Below are 18261 nucleotides of genomic sequence, written 5' to 3' on the forward strand. Positions count from 1 at the left end.
TCGCCAATGTTCCATAAGATTTATGAGATCTTTTTGATTTATAGTATGACACATTTATGATTTCTCTTATCCTCCATATTTACTTAAAAATAACAGGATTGTCCTTTAGAGAGTAACTGCATTCACAAGAAGAGGTCTACAGTATTTCCAAATATACCTTCGTCTTTTTCATTTCCGCCACGTCCATCTGAAGTTTTTTCAGCTGTCTCTCGTACTGTGATTGATTCTTCAGCAGGCGAGCGTGCTCCCTCTGAGCAGACTGGAGCTTCTGAAGCTCCTTGTTCATGATGCTCAGCTTCTTCTCATATTCAGTCTTGATCTTTCGAGCTTTGTCCTCGGTGCCACTTTCCACCGAACCTGAAAATACATATGCGACATAAAAATGATGGAGAGATGGTCTTTTAAAAAAAGAACCAGTATTCAATATTGCAGTAAGAAGCATCACACAGTAAATAAATAATAAAATATCTTCTGTCACAGTTAATACAGTCCTTGATCTTCAGTTATTTTCTAATTTAGAGAAGCTCAAAACTCCTCCATGCTTTTAAAAATCTCTCAGCTTTGATCCATTAGTGTTGATAGACTTATATGTAGCTGTCATTATTTGGCTGCAGGTAGAGAGAATTCACAAGTGAAGCTTTAAATGATTTTCTAAAGTACATAAAGTTTGGATTGTTCAGCAGCAGGGATCAAACGTGCAGGGTAACGTAAGTATGACAAGCAGGAAGTCAAATATACTTCACTTTGAGACTGAAATAAACTGATCAAAGACATTAAAAACAAAGCCCACATATGCCTTTCAGTGGATGTTTTTGTCCAAACTGTCTCACCATAAGTAGAATAATTATGTACAGTCTGCTCTTTCCACTGAGCGATACATGACTCCCCCTGCTGGCAAACACCATCCATGTCTTACTCATGTTCTGGAGGACACGGTCCCTCTCCAGCTGGGTGTCCCTGATCTTGCACTGCAGCATCATCAGCTTCTGTTCGTACTGCTGTTTGAGCGTGTGCAGGCGCCGCTGGCTGTTCTCCAGCTCGTCGATCAGCTTCTGCTTGATGGCGATCTCACAGGTGATGTTGGCCAGATCTGCCTGGAAGTTCTCTGTTGGACACAGAATCAAATCAGATAAAAAGTTCACATCCGCAGTGACACTGCAGTCACAAACCTGCAGTATTTCTTGTTTCTGGTGTCAGAGCACATGTTCCTTTGAAATTACTTTATCTTACTTAAAGAATCCTTTTCTCTCATTATCAGGCACAAATGCTCTATAAACATGAGTTGATGGTTGTTTCCTCAGACTGAATAAAGAAGGGAATTAGGACTGATTTTAATTTGAATTGCCACGTGGACGTTTTGGGCCAGGCGCCGTTCCTCAGCGTGTATACTGGTGATCAACACGATCCAAAACAGGTGGACTTAATTATAGACATCCACAACTGACACGACAAGTTCATCCCGGCAGAGAGAGCTACACATATGAGTCATCATAATCAAACAATAATAAATTGTAATAAAAATGTACTTATGTCCAGCTCATAAGAAGACAAACAAAAAATAAACAAAAGAACATAAAATAAATCAAACTAATAAACTAGATGAATCAAATAAAATGAAATGCAGATTCTTCATGTAGCAGATTCTTCATGTAAAACCAACCGACTGGGTGTGCTGTCCTAATTCCCTTCTTTATTCAATTTGAATATTTTAAGGATTCAGCACCCGCCTTTTTTGATTGTGAGTTGAGCGTGTTGTATTATATAATTCTCAGATTGAATGCAAACTGTGTGAACTGCCCCTGCTCTGTTGTAATTTATTATTTTGTGTTTACGTCCTTTTATTTCAGTCTTGACTCAACGTTTAGGTTGTTTCCACCAACAGCACCCAGTGATCTGTCACCAAGGATGTATTAATCTGTAACAGTATTATCAGTTAAGTTCTCCTATGCAAATAGCACCGTGCTCCTCCACCTCCATGACTGACTTTGGACCACCTTGGGGATCTACATCACTGATAAGACCATCGTATCCAGACCACCCCCCAATCCAGCTGCTCCTTTGTCTCATGTCACACCCCCTTCTTTGGCTCTTAAGAAGTATTCTTGCATCTTACATGCATCTTAAGTGATACAGTCATAAATTGTCATCTCTACAGGCAGGGATGTGCCGTGCTGTAAAACTGGGCCGACAGTGACTGAACAGCTCCCACATGTGGTGGATCTGCAGGCTGCTAAATGAGTGCATGAGTGAGTCAGAGAGAGAAGAGAGCAGACGCGGTTCCTCGAACCTTTTTCATCCGACTCAGAATCAGAATCGTCAGAGCTCTCCTCTACATCCATCTCCTCTTCCTCCTCCTCCTCGTCTTCTTCTGCCTCCTCGTGGTCGCTGCCTTCTTGGACCTCCTACAAGATATCACAAACAATTCAATATATGACGGAGCTTTAGGTAAAGCTTTAATTTACAGGTCTTTGCTTTTCAGGAATTTCCTGGAATGGAAATGTAATTTGGGATTTATAAGAAAAATAGTGTTCAGCTGGTACACTTAGCAAATTGAAATCATAAATAATAAATTTGTCCAAAGGCAAGAGCAAAACTCATCATATCTGAACAACAGTTTCAAAATATAAATGCATAATGAAGGAATATTAACCTTGGTTTAAAATGAGCTTTTCTTTCAAAGAAATTCCTCAGTTCTCTATAATTTGTACCAAATTACATTGTTATTTCCAGGAAACCTCCTAAGACCGGTCAAATAAAGGGTTAACAAGCTTTTAAATGATTTTCAGTGCTGAGTCAGTGTATGTATGAAACAAGATACGGTCAATCTCACCATCTCTGCGTCCTCGTTGACTCGCTCGGCCATTTCCTTCTCGGTGCCCTTTTCTTGCTCGTTGTCAGGGACTTCCTCCTTGCTGGCGCTGAAAGATTCAGAAACGGATGAGAGTCAGAGACGTCATCTATCAGCCGTCACTTGTCACCATGTTAAAAAGGAACGCATGAATATTTCCTGAGCAGAACACATGCACGTGGATCGCATGTGCATCTTCACAGGTACTGTAACACATCATATTTCTACTGCAAAAACCATCTGTGGGTAATAAAGCACATTTTTTCATTCTTTTAGTTGGATCTGCACAGTTTTTTTGAAATGACACATACAAAGCACAGTTGTCATTACATGATTCCACTGTCTTTTAGGCAAATAAGCTTTTTGATGAATTTGATGAAACTATTTGGTGTTCAGTTTACTGTGATATATTTATAGACGATGTATATGTTTTATTATAAAGATAATGTTGTTTGCGTGTACTGTAAAAGATGCAGAAAGAGTCTATAAAGTTAAATACAGAGATTGTGGCACCACACTTGTGTTGCTCATGAGCTTGTTTGTGAAAAAGACAGTGTGTTTGTTTAACAAAGGAGAGAGGAATCTCATCAGTCTAGCAAAAGCAAGAAAATAAAAGAGAAAGCATGGAGGGAATATGCAAAGCAACAAATAAAATAATAGAAAAAAGAAAAAAAAAAAAGAAGATATTTTTGAACCAAATCTATGAAGCAAATCTGTTGGATAAATATTTTATCCAATCATAGAGGGTTAGCAATGTTTTAGGTTGTGTTTTACACAAAACCATCTGACTAGGCTGACTGAGAAAAATAAAGATTAATGAACAGAAAAGAAAAAAAAGGTGTTGATCATCCAACGTTACATTGTATTAATGCATTTTACACAAATGGTGATTAATACAGTCTGTCATAAATGAAAGAGGATCATATTCTACCTGTACGATCAACACTTTCAAACCATTTTAGGATGTTTCAAACCTTTAGCAATAATAATCTGAATGTTTTCATAAACTATGCTGGAGTGTTATGAACCATGAACCACTTTCTAGTTCCAGGCTGTCTTGAATATTTATTACAAAGTCAGAAAAAACAAACAAACAAAAAAGATGCAGTAGAAAGCAGGGCTGTAGCATGATGAGTCAATGGAAGAGTTAAGGGGAACACACAGCTCTAAAAGAAAGATTTAAAAGGCATATTCTAATGTATTATAATGATTTTTATGGCAGTAAAGAGCAGCTATATCAGACTGTTTCACTCCAGGTGGGGGGAAACCTGCTGAAAATAAACAAATTAATAAAAAAAACAAAGGTGCATTAGGGGAAGCAAAGGATGGGGAATGGCAACAGGAGGGTGGAAGCTCTGACAAACCTGGCGTCCTCAACCTCTTCCACCACCTCCTGCCTTTCCTCCCTCTCTCTCTCCTCCAACAGCTGCTGGAGTCTTCAGGGAGGGGTGAAGGGTCAAACGAGAGAAGGGAGCAAGAGATGAACGGAGGAAGGAAGAATGGAGGGAAGAATGGTCAGAGGAAGCTCTGCACTGTAAAATCCCATCTTTTATCCCCCTTAAAGTGCCACTTCAGCACATCTCTGACCATTTCCAACCTGGAGCCTTTGATCAGCTGTTCATGCTGTTGTAGATTTCTCATCAGGAATTATTCCTTGCGGTTGGATTCTTGTGTCTATCAAAATAACTTTGATCTCCATTAAACACATTTCAAATGATTGCCTGATTGTTTCACATCTACAAATATACTCAATAAAAATGTCTGCACAATGTCTGCAATGTCTACAAATCGTGATACAAGCCTTTTAATTTGCATGTTGCTATTGTCCTGAATGTTTAATTGTTTCTAATTAAAGTCTACAACAATAAAGGCATAAAAAAAAGGCAAGCTTTGGGATAAAAAGAAGTGCTGATCCAGTCTGAAACTTATTCAGATGCGAGCACTAAAGCTGCTAAATATGCAACAACACATAACAGCCAATCCTAGATCAAAATGTTTGGTCCATGACAAATAATCCAGGTCGTCTACAACACTCTCGTTATACCTTTTCTTTTTCTTTTTTTCTCGTTTCTTCAGTTTCTCCAGGTCTTTCTTGGCGAGCTCGATGATGTCGGAGGTCTCCTTCTCGGGGGCCAGCAGCGGCGTGGAGAAGGACCCGGGTCCTCCGTAGAACGACTGACGGTTGGAGGCGCGGGACAAATTCTTCCTCAGGTTCTCGTTCACGGCCTCGCTCTCCAGGAGTTTGGCTCTGAGGAGAAAATCCAGAGATAAAGACATCAGACTCAGAGCAAACAGGATATACTTTGAATGCTTTGAAAGTATTTTAGTGTTCAGTGTAGCAAGTCTTATGGAGATATCCAAGAGCATATTCCAAGAACTTATTTTCCATCTTTGTATTCCAGGCCTTCTGTGCTTTTCCTCCCACACTCACTAGAGCTGCAATTAACTCCATTAACTGATTAGTTGTTTGGTCTACAAAATGTCAGAAAACAGTGAAAAATGTTGGTCACTGTTTCCCAAAGCCTAAGATGCAACCTTAAATATCTTGTTATGTTGCTTTACACTGTCAAACACGCCTCACATCAGCCACTGCATTCACACACTTTCAAACATCACTGACTTTCACACTTTATTGTATTTATTATTGTTTCTTGCATTAATACATTTCAGTTTGTTTAGTGCTAAGTTTAGTGTGTGTCTCCCTCCTTTGTTGTGGCCCTCGAGCCGGTCATAACATAAAGTTTTGAATAAAGTTTTTTTGTACAGTATAGTCTCAGTTTTCTTTAAGATGCATAGAATATTATAATGCTATTGTGACTGAGGGTCCTGGGTTCATCTAACTGTGTAAACTTAGTAAGGAAACAATAAACGGGATGATAAGTCCAAACTTCTTAATTTTAACATTGTTATTTATTTAAAACATTTTCTTGTTTATTTAGAAGATTTTGTTGTAACAGCACAGAAAATAAAACCTCTCCCTACCTCCCTCTCACCACCCAAACAATGAAGAGTTGAATCTGACTCCTACCATCCCTATCAGCTCTCTTACAGTCAAGATGGTGGAGAAGATAACAGTAACAGGGATATTATTCATCTCGTATCATGCCTAACTTTAGTGGATCGTAACATATCAGGTATGAAATTGATCTGCAGTTGCTCCAGTTTAAGATGAGACCAAACTTTTCTATGGATGTCAGTTTTTGAGCCACAATAAAGGCCGAATGTGGCCTGCAACAGACTAGATAAGGCTTTTAGCCTTGCCTCTTGCCAGAAATGCCTGTTGCTATGTCACACATATCATAAAATGGCGAAGACTGATGAAAAGATGAAGGTCTAAGCTTTACTAAAAGGCTCATAAGGTATCACTGCAACCACGAGAGGTCCTTGAGCAAACAGTCATGAATGAGCACAAAAAACATTATGCTGATGGGTCCAGTAGTGTGTGAGATTAGCTGCAGGCAGATAAAACACGGACATGCACACACACGACCAAACACATGATCTCCTTCCAGGCTTTCACCTGCTGGAGATAAAAATATGTCCTTTTGTAATTTGGATGAACTGACTTTTTAAATGAAACGATAAGAAATATTTATGATTTCACACCTGTCATCAGTTTGTTTCAAAGTCATCATGCATTTGAGTAATTTAAAATAAGTGATGGAGCCTTGATCAGTCGGTGGGTTGAATGACAGACAGAAGAACAGGAAATAAATCACAGCATTCAAAAACATTTACAGTCAGAGATATTTACCGGAGGTCTTCAATCTCTTTGATGTAACTCTGGATCATGTTGCCAATTTCCTCTGTACCTCCTTCACCTGGACAAGAAACAGAGCAGGTTTCAGATGAGAGAGAGAAAGAAGAATCTTCTCTAACTGTATTATGTAATAGCAATGACAACAAAAGCATAACAAAAATACCACAATCTTGCTGAAAAAGTCTTTGCCTAAACTAATCTAAGAGTTTGAGTGTGCAGGTTCCTCCCTACCTGCCCTGGCGAGGGCCTGGTTGGCCTGGTCACTGAGCAGCTGGGTGAGCCGCGCCCTCTGGGCGTCGATGGTCTCCTGCATGGCCTTCACCCTCACTCTCAGGTTGCTGTTCTCCGTCTGCAGCATTGAGTTCTCATGGAACATGTCACTGAAGCTCTCCACGCCGTCCTCGCCCGCCATGCGTTTACCCTGCAGCGAGGAGAATGAAATATACGTAAATCTCATCTGACATGACAGCTCTCCCTGCCCTTTAGACTCTTCCTCTCTCCTCACCGTCTTGTACTCCATCAGCTCCATCTGCAGTCGAGCTATCTCCGTCCTCAGAGAGCTGATCTGCTGGCTGGCCTTGTCCTGGTTCACCATCACCTTGTTCTTGATGTTCCTGGCTCGGTTGGCGTACTTCAGCGTGTTCAGCGTCTCCATGAAGTCACGGTCGGATGGGCTGATGCATGCGATCATGACTGTTTGGCTGAGACAAGAAGGAGATGGATGTTTAGTGTCTGGTGCAGCTGCACAACTCTGATAAAGACTCACACTGTGATTTATCTTTATTGATGATTATTCTCCAATTCATTCCTGTATTTATATCCTCATGAGAAATTGCTGGGTTTATGTTCGATGTATCACACTTGAAGAAAAATGTGAGAACATCTGCCCACCAACCTGTTTCCTCCTAGTGAGTCCTGTAGAAGTCGGGTGAGTTTGGAGTCTCTGTAAGGCACGTGTGAGGACCGTTTGCTCCGGTCGCCCAAAGCACTGATTACATTCCCCAGAGCGAGCTTCAGGAACAGACAGGGGAGCAGAGAGGAGAGAATATTTCAGTATGAAATACGTCAAAACATAAATACAATGTATGTTTGTCACCTAAACTGGGCTCCTAGCATGGGTATGACATTATATTTAATTTATTTCAGACATTTTTTTCCTTTTTGTTCATTAACTAAATCAGGGCATTTCAAGTCCTCAAGTTTTCCAGGCTGGTTAACAGTTGTGGTTTGCAGTCAGGGGATTTGTAAGGAAATTATTTCAATACATCTTTACATTTTTCTTGTGATCCATTTCTGTGCTCTTCCCTGCTTTTACCAGCAATTTTAACATGCAAACCTCCTCTGTCTGGAAAACCCCACGAAATAATCTGAAAAGCTTTAAATAAACAGAAAGAATCCACAAAATCCACTAATGACAAATACATTAATTCCTACAAATAAAGGCTTGTAATACTTTGCATTTGTGTTTATTTTAGAAAAGAAGAACACACATAAAATGCAGCTAAATTTTTTAGCTGCATCAATTTGTAATCTGTATTTCTGTGGATAAAACTGCAAAGATCATGTTTAAGACTTTTTAAGCAGTAAATCCTAACACTTATAACTTAAATGATGAAATATTAACACATGCATGTCCTTCTGTGCAATATTTTTCTTGTTGCTTAGACTTCTTTTTCAGTGCAGAATAGACATTTATTAACTTTGGCCACTAGATGGCAGTCAAACTCTATAACGTCAACGCTTCCCTGCTTCTCTGAGTGACTTCACAAATCACAAGAGAGAAAAGCTCACCAGTCCACAGTTGATGGAGATGCCCTCTTTGGCTCGATCGCCCGTCGCTCCGGTTCTCTTCAGCCTCTCAGAACCGGCCAGGTCGACAAAGTGAAACTTGGCTGTCAGCGTCTCGTACTCGTCCATCTCAGAGTTGCCGTTGCTGACCCTGTTATCAGTCTCATTTTCTTGCTGTGAGTTATAATGAGACGAATGAAACACTAGTTAGTGACACAGCAGCACAATATGCCAGTGGGTTGTCCTCAAAGTAATATAATAATATAATATATATAATTATAAATACCTGCCATCTGAGAAATATGACACTTACTCTTACAAAATGAGTTATGGCAAATCAAATGCTTTGGTTTCCTTTAAATTCCTCTGTATATTTTTTATCTTACTACTAAAAATGCACATTGATGCACTTAAAGGGACAGAGAGAATTTAAATGAAGGGAAAACGTGACTCAGATAAGATACTTTTACATGTCAAATAAGAGTTTGTCTTCTCCAAATACAGTATTAATGAATGAAACCTCAAACTAAAGTAACATATATCAAGGTATTGTCCCTTAAGGAAACTGCTTTAATACTAATAATTGTGAGTTTTGTTTGCCTCACAATGAGCTGAATCTGGCTGATAAATATCTCCTATATTGGATATATTGTATATTTTACTTTAACTGGATGTATACACACTCAGTGTTTCTATCAATCTTTTTGCAATTCATTGGTGCAAAAATATTGTTTCTAAAAAAAATTATATGTTAGATGTTTCTTTTTCTTGTTTTTGTGTGTGTCCTTTTGTTCATCTCTGCTCTAATTTTTATTTTTTTATCTCGATAGAAGTTTTATTAGTTTAGTCTTCTACAGAATGTATTTAATGTGTATGTGAAAAAAAAATAACTATTGGGAACTTTATGGTATTTCAGATATTTTGCTTGGTGTGATAATGTACGAACATTGTCGGAGGCACAGACGCGGACTTGGCACAGGTGGATGGTGAAGATGGCATGGGATCGAGAACTCTGGACGTTCATCTGAGTACTGGCTGTGGTGCGAGACAGAGCCCCCAGCTTCAGGCACTGCATCATCTGAACAGAGAGAGAGAGAGAGAGCTTTAGAGATTAACACACTGGTCCAATTCACTTTGATGTAGCTGGATATAAACACAAATATCTTAAAAACACAAATTACTTAAAATGTATTCATAAAAAGGTCTTCTGGTGGCAAACTGGTTCACATTCAAGAGTAAATCCATTCATAAATCTGAAAAGTCTGTTGATACCTAAAGGTGCAGTGTGTAGAATTTAGTGGCATCTTGCAGAACAGACTAGGCAGAAATGGAATATAATATTCATGTTTTAATTAGTGTATAATCAGATGTAAAATAGAATAATTGTGTTTTCGTTAGCTTAGAATGAGCCCTTCTACAGTAGCCCAGAACAAACAAACCAAACACTGGCTCTACAGAGGGTCCTTTCGCGGTTTGCGTGAGTTTCGTAGTCACCGTAGGTTTGCCTACGTGCTTGGAAGGGGAGGGGAGATGTATTCTGCAACCTCACCACTAGATGCCACTAAATCTTACACACTGGTCCTTTAATTTCAGAACATGTCCATCAGATTCTGCTTTTTTACATAAAGAAAAATAAACTCTATACAATATTATTACTAATAAAAACAAAACAAATCTTTGTTAAGAAATGATATCTTGAAGATGAAACCAATATACTGCTGTCTGACAACAAAGTTCGCTGCTGAATGAATGAATTTGAATTAATAGTTTAGATGCAGCATTACAAGTCAATGTCCTCCCTCTCTATATTTGAAGACTGTTATTTGTAAACTTGATTGAACAAGGCCTGTTTAAAATACCCATCTTAGGTTAGTAATCGGGTACACCAATAGCCACACACACACACACACACACACACACACACACACACACACACACTCCTTTACCTCTGCCTCAGAGGACACAGTCCGTGTGGTCACTCCCACTGTGTAGATTCCTCCAGTGGCGTCCTCGTGAATCTTGATGTGAGATTTCTGTTTCATGTCTCTTGCGGAGTCAAACAGGTCCAGAACTTCCTCATTGTAAAGCTGCACAGAGACAAAACACAAGAAAAATATAGTTCTATTTCATTCTTCCTGACCACCAGAGGCAGCGCTTAACACTGGATGTTATCCATCTCATGCACAGCAGGTCAAGTATTTAATATCAACAAAGTCACATGTGACCTGGGATGATGTAGCATATATATATATATATATATATATATATATATATATATATAACATAAAGATGTCCCTCGTATCTTCTTGCAGCAGGAGGAGAGGAGCCTTTGAGGGCCTCCTTTATAGTTTGTGTTCCTGTATTTTTCTGGTGTTGGTAGTTAAAGTCTCAGTTGCTCCCTGATGAGTGCTTTCACTCGTTGAAGCGTGCACCTCCTTAGTTTTGATGAAAAGAGCGACTGCTCCCCAGTAAGTGCTTCCACTTGTGGGTACACTTCTTTTGTTGTGATTGTTATAGAGGTGTTTCGGTGCCGTATGTTAAAGGAACAAGTTATTTGCTCCCTGTTTGGTCGTTTAATTTGTAAGTTTAGCAGCACTAAAACAACAGCTACAGCAGTTCTAAAAGATTTTAACAGTTTGAGTTTCAGTGTCTCAGAGTTAACTGAATGCAGTTTGCAACTTGACTAGAAATTCTGGGGAAATAAAACCAATGGACATGTAAAAAGGACCAATCTAAAGACAATAGATATCAGCACCAGATAGCAACTCTAGTCTAAAAGTATCAGTATCTGCCAAGTATCTGATTCCTGTGTGTATCCATATATCTTCACCTCCTCTCCAGTTCCAGGTCTTCTCTGGGAATTTGAGCACTGTCGCAGTCTGATAGACCAGCACAACTGTCAACTCACATCATTCCTGTTAACTCTTCCTGTCTGCCACCACCCCCCCCCCCACCCACCCGCCCAACACCTCCTAACCCCACGATGACAGCTGCTGCAGTTCAATTGTCAGTGTGGATATTTTCAAGTGATGGAGCGCTGGTGTTAAAGCCTGTTAAACGAGCAGTGTCAACAATATAAGCCTGACCCATGACATCTCTGTAAATGCCTGTCCTAACGCTAAAGAGAGAGAGAGAATATGATGATACAGTAAAGTGGACGTGTACCTCAAGGAACTGGGCGTTGATCTTAAACTCAGGTACGGGGCGTCCCTGCTCCTGAGCGGCCTGTCGGCGCTCCTCGATGCCCTTGAAGAGGTGGTGGACGGCGCGGGGAATGATACCCAGCTCCTCGTCTACGAAGTTGACATCGAAGCCCGTCCCCATGGTGTAGGTCTTCCCTGAACCCGTCTGCATGGGGAGGAGAAAACGTCATACAAGAAGAACTAAAACACAAGACAGTGTTGCTTTTAATGAGAAATATTCTGTTAATTTGTTTTTTTAATCTATTAATGTTGTTTTTAATGGAATTTTTAGCTCACGAGATGCCAAGTTTAATCTTTTTTGAATGTTTAAATCTGGTAGATTTTACACTACTACAAAAGTATGTGTACACCTAAACATTACATGATTGTTCCGACATCTCATTACAAAACCACAGGCTTCAATCTGCTGCTACAACTGCCTCCACTTTTCTGGGAAAGCTTTCCACAACATTTTGGAGCCCGGCTCTCAGGGATTTGCTCATTTGCCATTCGGCCACATTAGCATCAGGGAGGTCGGCCACTGATGTCGGGCAGGTCAGGGATCTGTGCACGCGAGTCAAGTTCTTCCACAACAAATTGGGGAAAATCATTTCTTTCTGGATCTGACTTTATGCACAGGGGGGGTAATGTCATGTCAAAACAGGAAAGAGCCACAAAGTGGGAGGCATCTCAAAAATATCATTCCACGCTGCAGCTGTTTTTCCCCTAATTGGAGCTTAAGCACAAACCATGAAAATCAGCCCCAGGCAGGATGTGACATGTGAAGTGCTACACAGATAAAATATCTTATTGTCATTATATCCTGTTATGAAGAGTTGTAATTAACTTTTGTTGTTTATTTTTCCCTGCCATCTGCTTCAATTCAGAATTCCCTGGAAACAGGCCACGAGGCATTTACTCTTTGTGTTTACCTGGAAGCTACGCATGAAGCTGTAGAGCAAGTTTCTCTTGTGTATCTTCAGAAAACGTTGTGTTGTGTCTGTTCAAATGAGGATGTTGTCATTGGATATATTAGTACCAGAATATCTGTGGCACCTCTTGCTTAAAATAAAATAAACCAGGGCTTTAAACAACCCAAAGTGCTTTTGATATGACAGCAGATTTACTCTCTGCTCTCCACATCATTACGTTCTATATCTGCAACCCGACCGGGGAAGAGTTCTTGTGATGCAGCCGAGTGGGTCGCTCTAAATCTAGCTTAGTCCCTGTAAAGCCACAGAGGCAAACAGGTCTGATCCAGGCCAAACCCACCGCTGTCTTATGTGTGAAAGTGCTTTCAGAAGTGGGCCAGCAGCCACAGAAGCAGCAGTTAACGGGGAGATACGGGTTAACGCGGACACACATTAAAGATGTATACTTCAGCTGTCTAAGAGGTGTGTATGCACTTCACTTCACTTTGACTCGTGTGAGTGCCGTACAGCGGGGGGATCGGTCGCCAAGCAACCTGAGCGGTAGGGGAGTTGAGGGAGTTGAGGGAGGTGACGGAGGCCCAGACTTGCGTGTCATTTCCATGTGGAGGAAACAAAGAGAGAGAGAGAAGTGGAAGAGAAGGAGCAGTAGCTGAAGGAACAGAGAAGCGGGCTGCAACTAACAATCGTTTTCATTACTTACTCAACTAATTAATCGATTGTTTTATCTATTAAATGTCAAAGAAAGTGAAAAATACCCATCAGGGTTCCCAAGAGCCCATTATGACATATTCAACTTTGTCTTTTTGTCCAATCAACAGTCAAAAATCCATAAATATTCATTTTACTATCATACAGGTGAGTCAAAGTCAAGCTGGGATCTGAAAAGTTTGGGTATTTTTGCTCAAAAAATGATTTAAACGATTAACTGGTCATCAAACTTTTTGCGGATTCATTTTCTGTCAATAATCTAATAAATTAATTGATGTCGGCTCTGCAGTGCTGTTCAAAAGATTCATTTTATTTCTGGGCATACAGTACATGATGCGTTTTTATTTTCTATCTCTTCCAAATATTTCAGTGTCTGTATTTATTATCTCATTACAAGGATTTTTTGAAAGCAGCATCCAGTAGAAATAGTATCTGAAACATGCTAACATGATGTTTTTATTTATTTAAGACCTCTCTTGTGGTTTTTTGGTCATGTTTCTTGGTATTTCTGTTATAGATATTGTGTTTTGGTCACATCTATTTTTAAAAAAAATAAATTTTCACTCATTCCTGTATTTAATTCAGCATTTATGTTCAAGCTGTGATGATAAAACATTGTTTTTTTAAATAAAAACCCCTTAAGCTCTGTTACATCTTGCAATAGCAGGCTCACTGCCAGTAATGCCATTAATACCATAAGTAAATCCTTAAAGTGCTCTTCAAGTTATACACTAATAAATGAGTCAGTGTGCACGCAGGGGAAACGGTTATTTCTTTGGGCCCCGTAAGGACTTTGTAGGATTATAAGGCTTTAGCTCCCTCGTGATGTCACATACAGCTTTACATGACTACAGAAATGTAAACGTAATAAAGTAATTAAGTAAATAAATAAAGTAAAGGAACAGGACTCTGAGAATCAGCCATAAGAACAAGTGCTGGATGATATTTCAATACTGCATCTGATTATACTGATAATCAGCTGATATACATACTGATTAACTTTAAACTGATATCATACTGTCCTTTTACATTATTATGTTGTCCAAATGAATAATTCCAACTACAAAATATAGATTTATTTTAAATGTAATTTTGGCCGGTTTATTCCACAACCTATACATATACATATAACATACATACATATATATTATGTGTCTGTTCACTCTGGAGGATAGATTTCAACCTCTGCTGCTCTATCTGAGGTTTCTACCTTTAGTTTCTTTCATTTACATTTTTGTGGTGTTTAGTTTTTCCTTATTTAAAGTAGAGCTGCAACTGACAGTTATTTCCATTACTGATTAATCTGACGATCATTTTGTGTATAAAATTTCAGAAAATTGTGAAAAATACTGTTATAATTTCTTCCATAATTACATAATCGAATGTCTTGTTTTGTCCAATCAACAATCCAAAATTCAAAGACAGTCTGTTTACTATCATATATGTCACAAAAAGCTTCAAATCCTCAGAATAGAGAAGCTGCAACCAGCTAATGTTTGGCATTTTCCCTTAAAAATGACTAAAACGGTTATTCGATTATCAAAATAGTTTCACATTAATTTTCCGTCAGTCAAATAATTGATTAAATCAATTAACTTTTGCAGTTCTAATCTGAATTGAGAGTCTAAGGATAGACTTATAAATATTGTGAGGCCATATTATCCAACCTAAGTTCAAATTCCTCCAACAGAAGTCTCCTCTTGTGTCTTTTTACCTAAATGTCAACACTTCCCACCTCTCAGCCCCCTTCTCCCTTTCTCCTCAAACATACACATGCACACGGACCAGTCCGCTACGTCCACTTAAAGCTATAACGCCCCGTCAGAAGTGCAGCTGTGATACTGAGCACAAAGACTCGCCTGTCCGTATGCAAAGACGGTGGCGTTGTAGCCCTCGAAGCAGCCCTCAATCAGCTTCTCCGTGCAGGTGGAGTAGATGCTGTCCTGCTGGGAGTCCATGTCGAACATGTAGTCGTAGGTGAAGGACTTGTCTTTCCCCAGGATCACCTGAGGCTCCCCGGGCATCACATACGTACAGATGTGACATCCTTCAATCTTCTCCCGGGCCAGCTGAGGACGGATCCTGCAGACAAAAAAAAACAAAACCCCAAAGACATAAGATGTTAGAAAGAAAGCGGTTTGAAAGTAATAGAGGCTTTAACTGAAAACCACCTTCAAACTTTATGAAAGATCCACAAATTAAGGAATAAAAAGGAAAACGATCCCCTGAATAATCCGAAACACATGTCACATCATTTGTTACAGGAAAACAAAACCACGGCCTCTCGTAGGCCACCAGGACTGATTCATGAGAGCTGAATCAGTTTGTTATTCTGGGAAATAAAAATGAAGAGGTTTTACTGTAGATTAAGAGAAAAACACAGCCTAAAGCAGTAGAAACTGTTGGCAGCATTGGAAGGAAATTTCAACCACACCTAATTCACTGAGACAAATAAAAACATAAAAGGATCGATAAAATAAAGACCTGCTGCCAAAGCTGAGTGCTATAAGTTATTTGCCAACATGCAATTATTGTATAAAAGTGCAACAAAATAAAAAAAACTTTGCAAATAACCTAGAAAAACAATAGTTAGATCCACTTAAACTAGCAAAACAAAAGATCATTATTATCATTTTCATTCTAGTCAGTCGGTCTTTAAACAAACACGTCTCAAGGAAACTGAAATATAGAATCAACTGTGCAGCAACACCACATTATTTCTATTATTATTTGCATTATTTGCATACAGGAAAGGCTTTTAAAACACAACAAGGGGTTCATCTTTTGAAATATTGTTGTGAAATCAGAAAAGGACCATCACTGACAGATGGATTTATATATTTTCACTCCCTACAGACGCAGGTTTTTTTGTAGAACAGTGACAAGGTCATCATCCTACTGTGACCCAATACTTTATCCCATAAAACCTGCCAGCTGGGTTAATACTGTATGTACCGCTGTAGCGCGTCTGTTCGTGTGTGTGTGCCTGACGAAGCTGAAATGCCGAAAGTTACAGATGTTCTCTTGAATGTCGGACAAATGAAATCTGATGGGGATTAACCGGTTTTACGTGGATGTGAGAGGGAAAGAAGAGAGAGAACGACTGAAACTGTGTGTGTTCATTCAGCAGTGAAAGAAAGATGGTGTAACAGGCAGAACAACACTATCAGAAACATCTGCATTCAAGGACAAGGACGGCAGGAAAGAAAACACTTCTCGAAGGTCGGCCTGGAGGTCGTACGAATGAAAAAACTGAGATAAAAGATGGAAAATATCGAGGGATGACCTAGAGTCTTCTGCCAAATGAGTAACATTTTGAGACATCTTACATACAGTGAGGAGTGAAAATAAACTCTTATCAAATATGGTGAAGGTAAAAGTATAATATAGCTATAGTTATATTAAAGTCAGTAGTTTATGATATTATAACAGGCCACAGAAAACGACCTTCAACTCTTCACAGTTGAAAAGTAAATGTTTCAATATTATCGTTTAACAGATATTTGCTGAATCATATTATAATAACATGATCATATTGCTTTAGTTTTATGCAATGTTGTAATTTACATGAATAATTTCAAGCAAATTGTAATTCCTACTGTAAACAATAACTAACAAAATGATGTTGCAGTTTTAAACCTGCAAGTCTGATGTGAAGAATAACAACAGAACACAGTTAATAACACTGATCAGTCGATCAATGTGATCCTTTTAATGAGAGTTTGCCAAAATGTGTCAAATTATTCTATATATTAATACTGGAAAAGATGTTTTTCCATCAATATTAACATATTAATGTAGCTCTGATGAAAAGCAGGTTAGACTTCCTGCACACTACTCTAATGTCAGTTCATTCATTAGTTGGATGTATACTGATGTCTTAAATGTAAGACCTGTGTGTAAAAATCATGTTTTGTACAAGATAACGAGCTCTTCTTACTTTAAACATTGTTCTCAATCCTGAACCTCATGTACCACGACGCTGCGTGTTGTCTCTTGACTGAACTCTGACATCACATAAGGAACTTAATCAAGCTGTAAAACCAAATTAATGCAATTAATTAACTGTCTGGTAGGACAGGAAACCAGCAAAGCTTTAGTACTTAAGAGGCAGGATTGCTCTAATGTAAAGCGTTAGCATGTACACAGCAGCAGCTAACGAATCATTTCAGCATCTATGTTCTCCTCAATCAATGGTTAATTGTGACCAGTCTTGCAGAAAGTATCAGTGTGTCGTTTTAAACCAACTGTGCTGATGGGTTCAGCTCACAAACAAGCTTGGAAGAAAAGCACCTGACAGCAGGCCTGCCAGTCTCTGTGTCCTGTGTGGATAAGGGTCTCATTGTGCCTCCAAGTTCAGGCAGAACAATGCTGTGAGGGGAAATACAGTGCGACCATTGTGTCCGTCTGGGTGACACTGTATCCCGGCGCTGACACCAACGCCACGGCTGCGGGATTACATGGCTGGACGGAGGGGTGGGAGGAGAGGTAACGGTCGCAGAATGAAAGATAGCACACATGAACCTTTCCAAATGATTCCTTCACCTGGTTTTTTTACTGTAATACACAGTCCTTCAAGGTCTCTGAGGCCTCAAGGTTTTTCCCAGCAACCTAATTATACAAAAGGCTTTTTAGGTGTTACTGACAGCCTGAGAAGCTGCATTAAGAAGGAGAAATATACGAGCGTACTGCACCATATTGCACTGATGAAGAGCAAACTCAGCACATCCTGTAGCTGCTTTAAAAAGCCACATACAGTCACCTGGAGAGGTTTTGCTTAGGCTGGCTGGTTTGAACCACAGTTAGATGTTGCCTCTAGGGAATGAAGTATTTGATTTTACCCAATTTATTGATACGCAACATATATTTGGAATTTTGTGAGAGAAAGTTTTATGTGTATGATGGGGCTCAGGAAGGGGTTTCCTACCTGGGTTGCATCAGGTGACGTCTTTACATAGTATTATTTTTTTTGTTGTTTCACCTGATGTGGATGTAATGTTGAAGCTGTACTCCAGTGTTTATTTTTGAGTATATATTTATTCA

At 39.3% G+C, this 18261-nt stretch overlaps 1 protein-coding gene across 9 annotated transcripts in view; it reads right to left on the reverse strand.

The window, feature by feature from the left end:
* The window catches only part of kif21a (kinesin family member 21A), a 67080-nt gene that overhangs the window by 23538 nt on the left and 25281 nt on the right, over window positions 1–18261 (reverse strand). For 7 of the 9 annotated variants that reach the window (XM_067590575.1, XM_067590577.1, XM_067590576.1 and 4 more), the window contains exons 2-16: window positions 15078–15300; window positions 11562–11744; window positions 10343–10483; window positions 9343–9474; window positions 8400–8570; window positions 7504–7619; window positions 7114–7309; window positions 6840–7029; window positions 6603–6669; window positions 4893–5096; window positions 4213–4284; window positions 2831–2918; window positions 2288–2402; window positions 917–1105; window positions 158–357 (exon numbers count right to left, since the gene is read on the reverse strand). In XM_067590575.1, the coding sequence (XP_067446676.1) occupies window positions 158–357; window positions 917–1105; window positions 2288–2402; window positions 2831–2918; window positions 4213–4284; window positions 4893–5096; window positions 6603–6669; window positions 6840–7029; window positions 7114–7309; window positions 7504–7619; window positions 8400–8570; window positions 9343–9474; window positions 10343–10483; window positions 11562–11744; window positions 15078–15300 (2287 nt within the window). The remainder of the gene's footprint in view (window positions 1–157; window positions 358–916; window positions 1106–2287; window positions 2403–2830; window positions 2919–4212; window positions 4285–4892; window positions 5097–6602; window positions 6670–6839; window positions 7030–7113; window positions 7310–7503; window positions 7620–8399; window positions 8571–9342; window positions 9475–10342; window positions 10484–11561; window positions 11745–15077; window positions 15301–18261) is intronic. The other 2 variants (XM_067590578.1, XM_067590584.1) reach the window with 1 other exon arrangement.

The sequence above is a fragment of the Thunnus thynnus genome, chromosome 5, assembly GCF_963924715.1.
Source record: "Thunnus thynnus chromosome 5, fThuThy2.1, whole genome shotgun sequence".
Taxonomy (NCBI): Eukaryota; Metazoa; Chordata; class Actinopteri; order Scombriformes; family Scombridae; genus Thunnus; species Thunnus thynnus.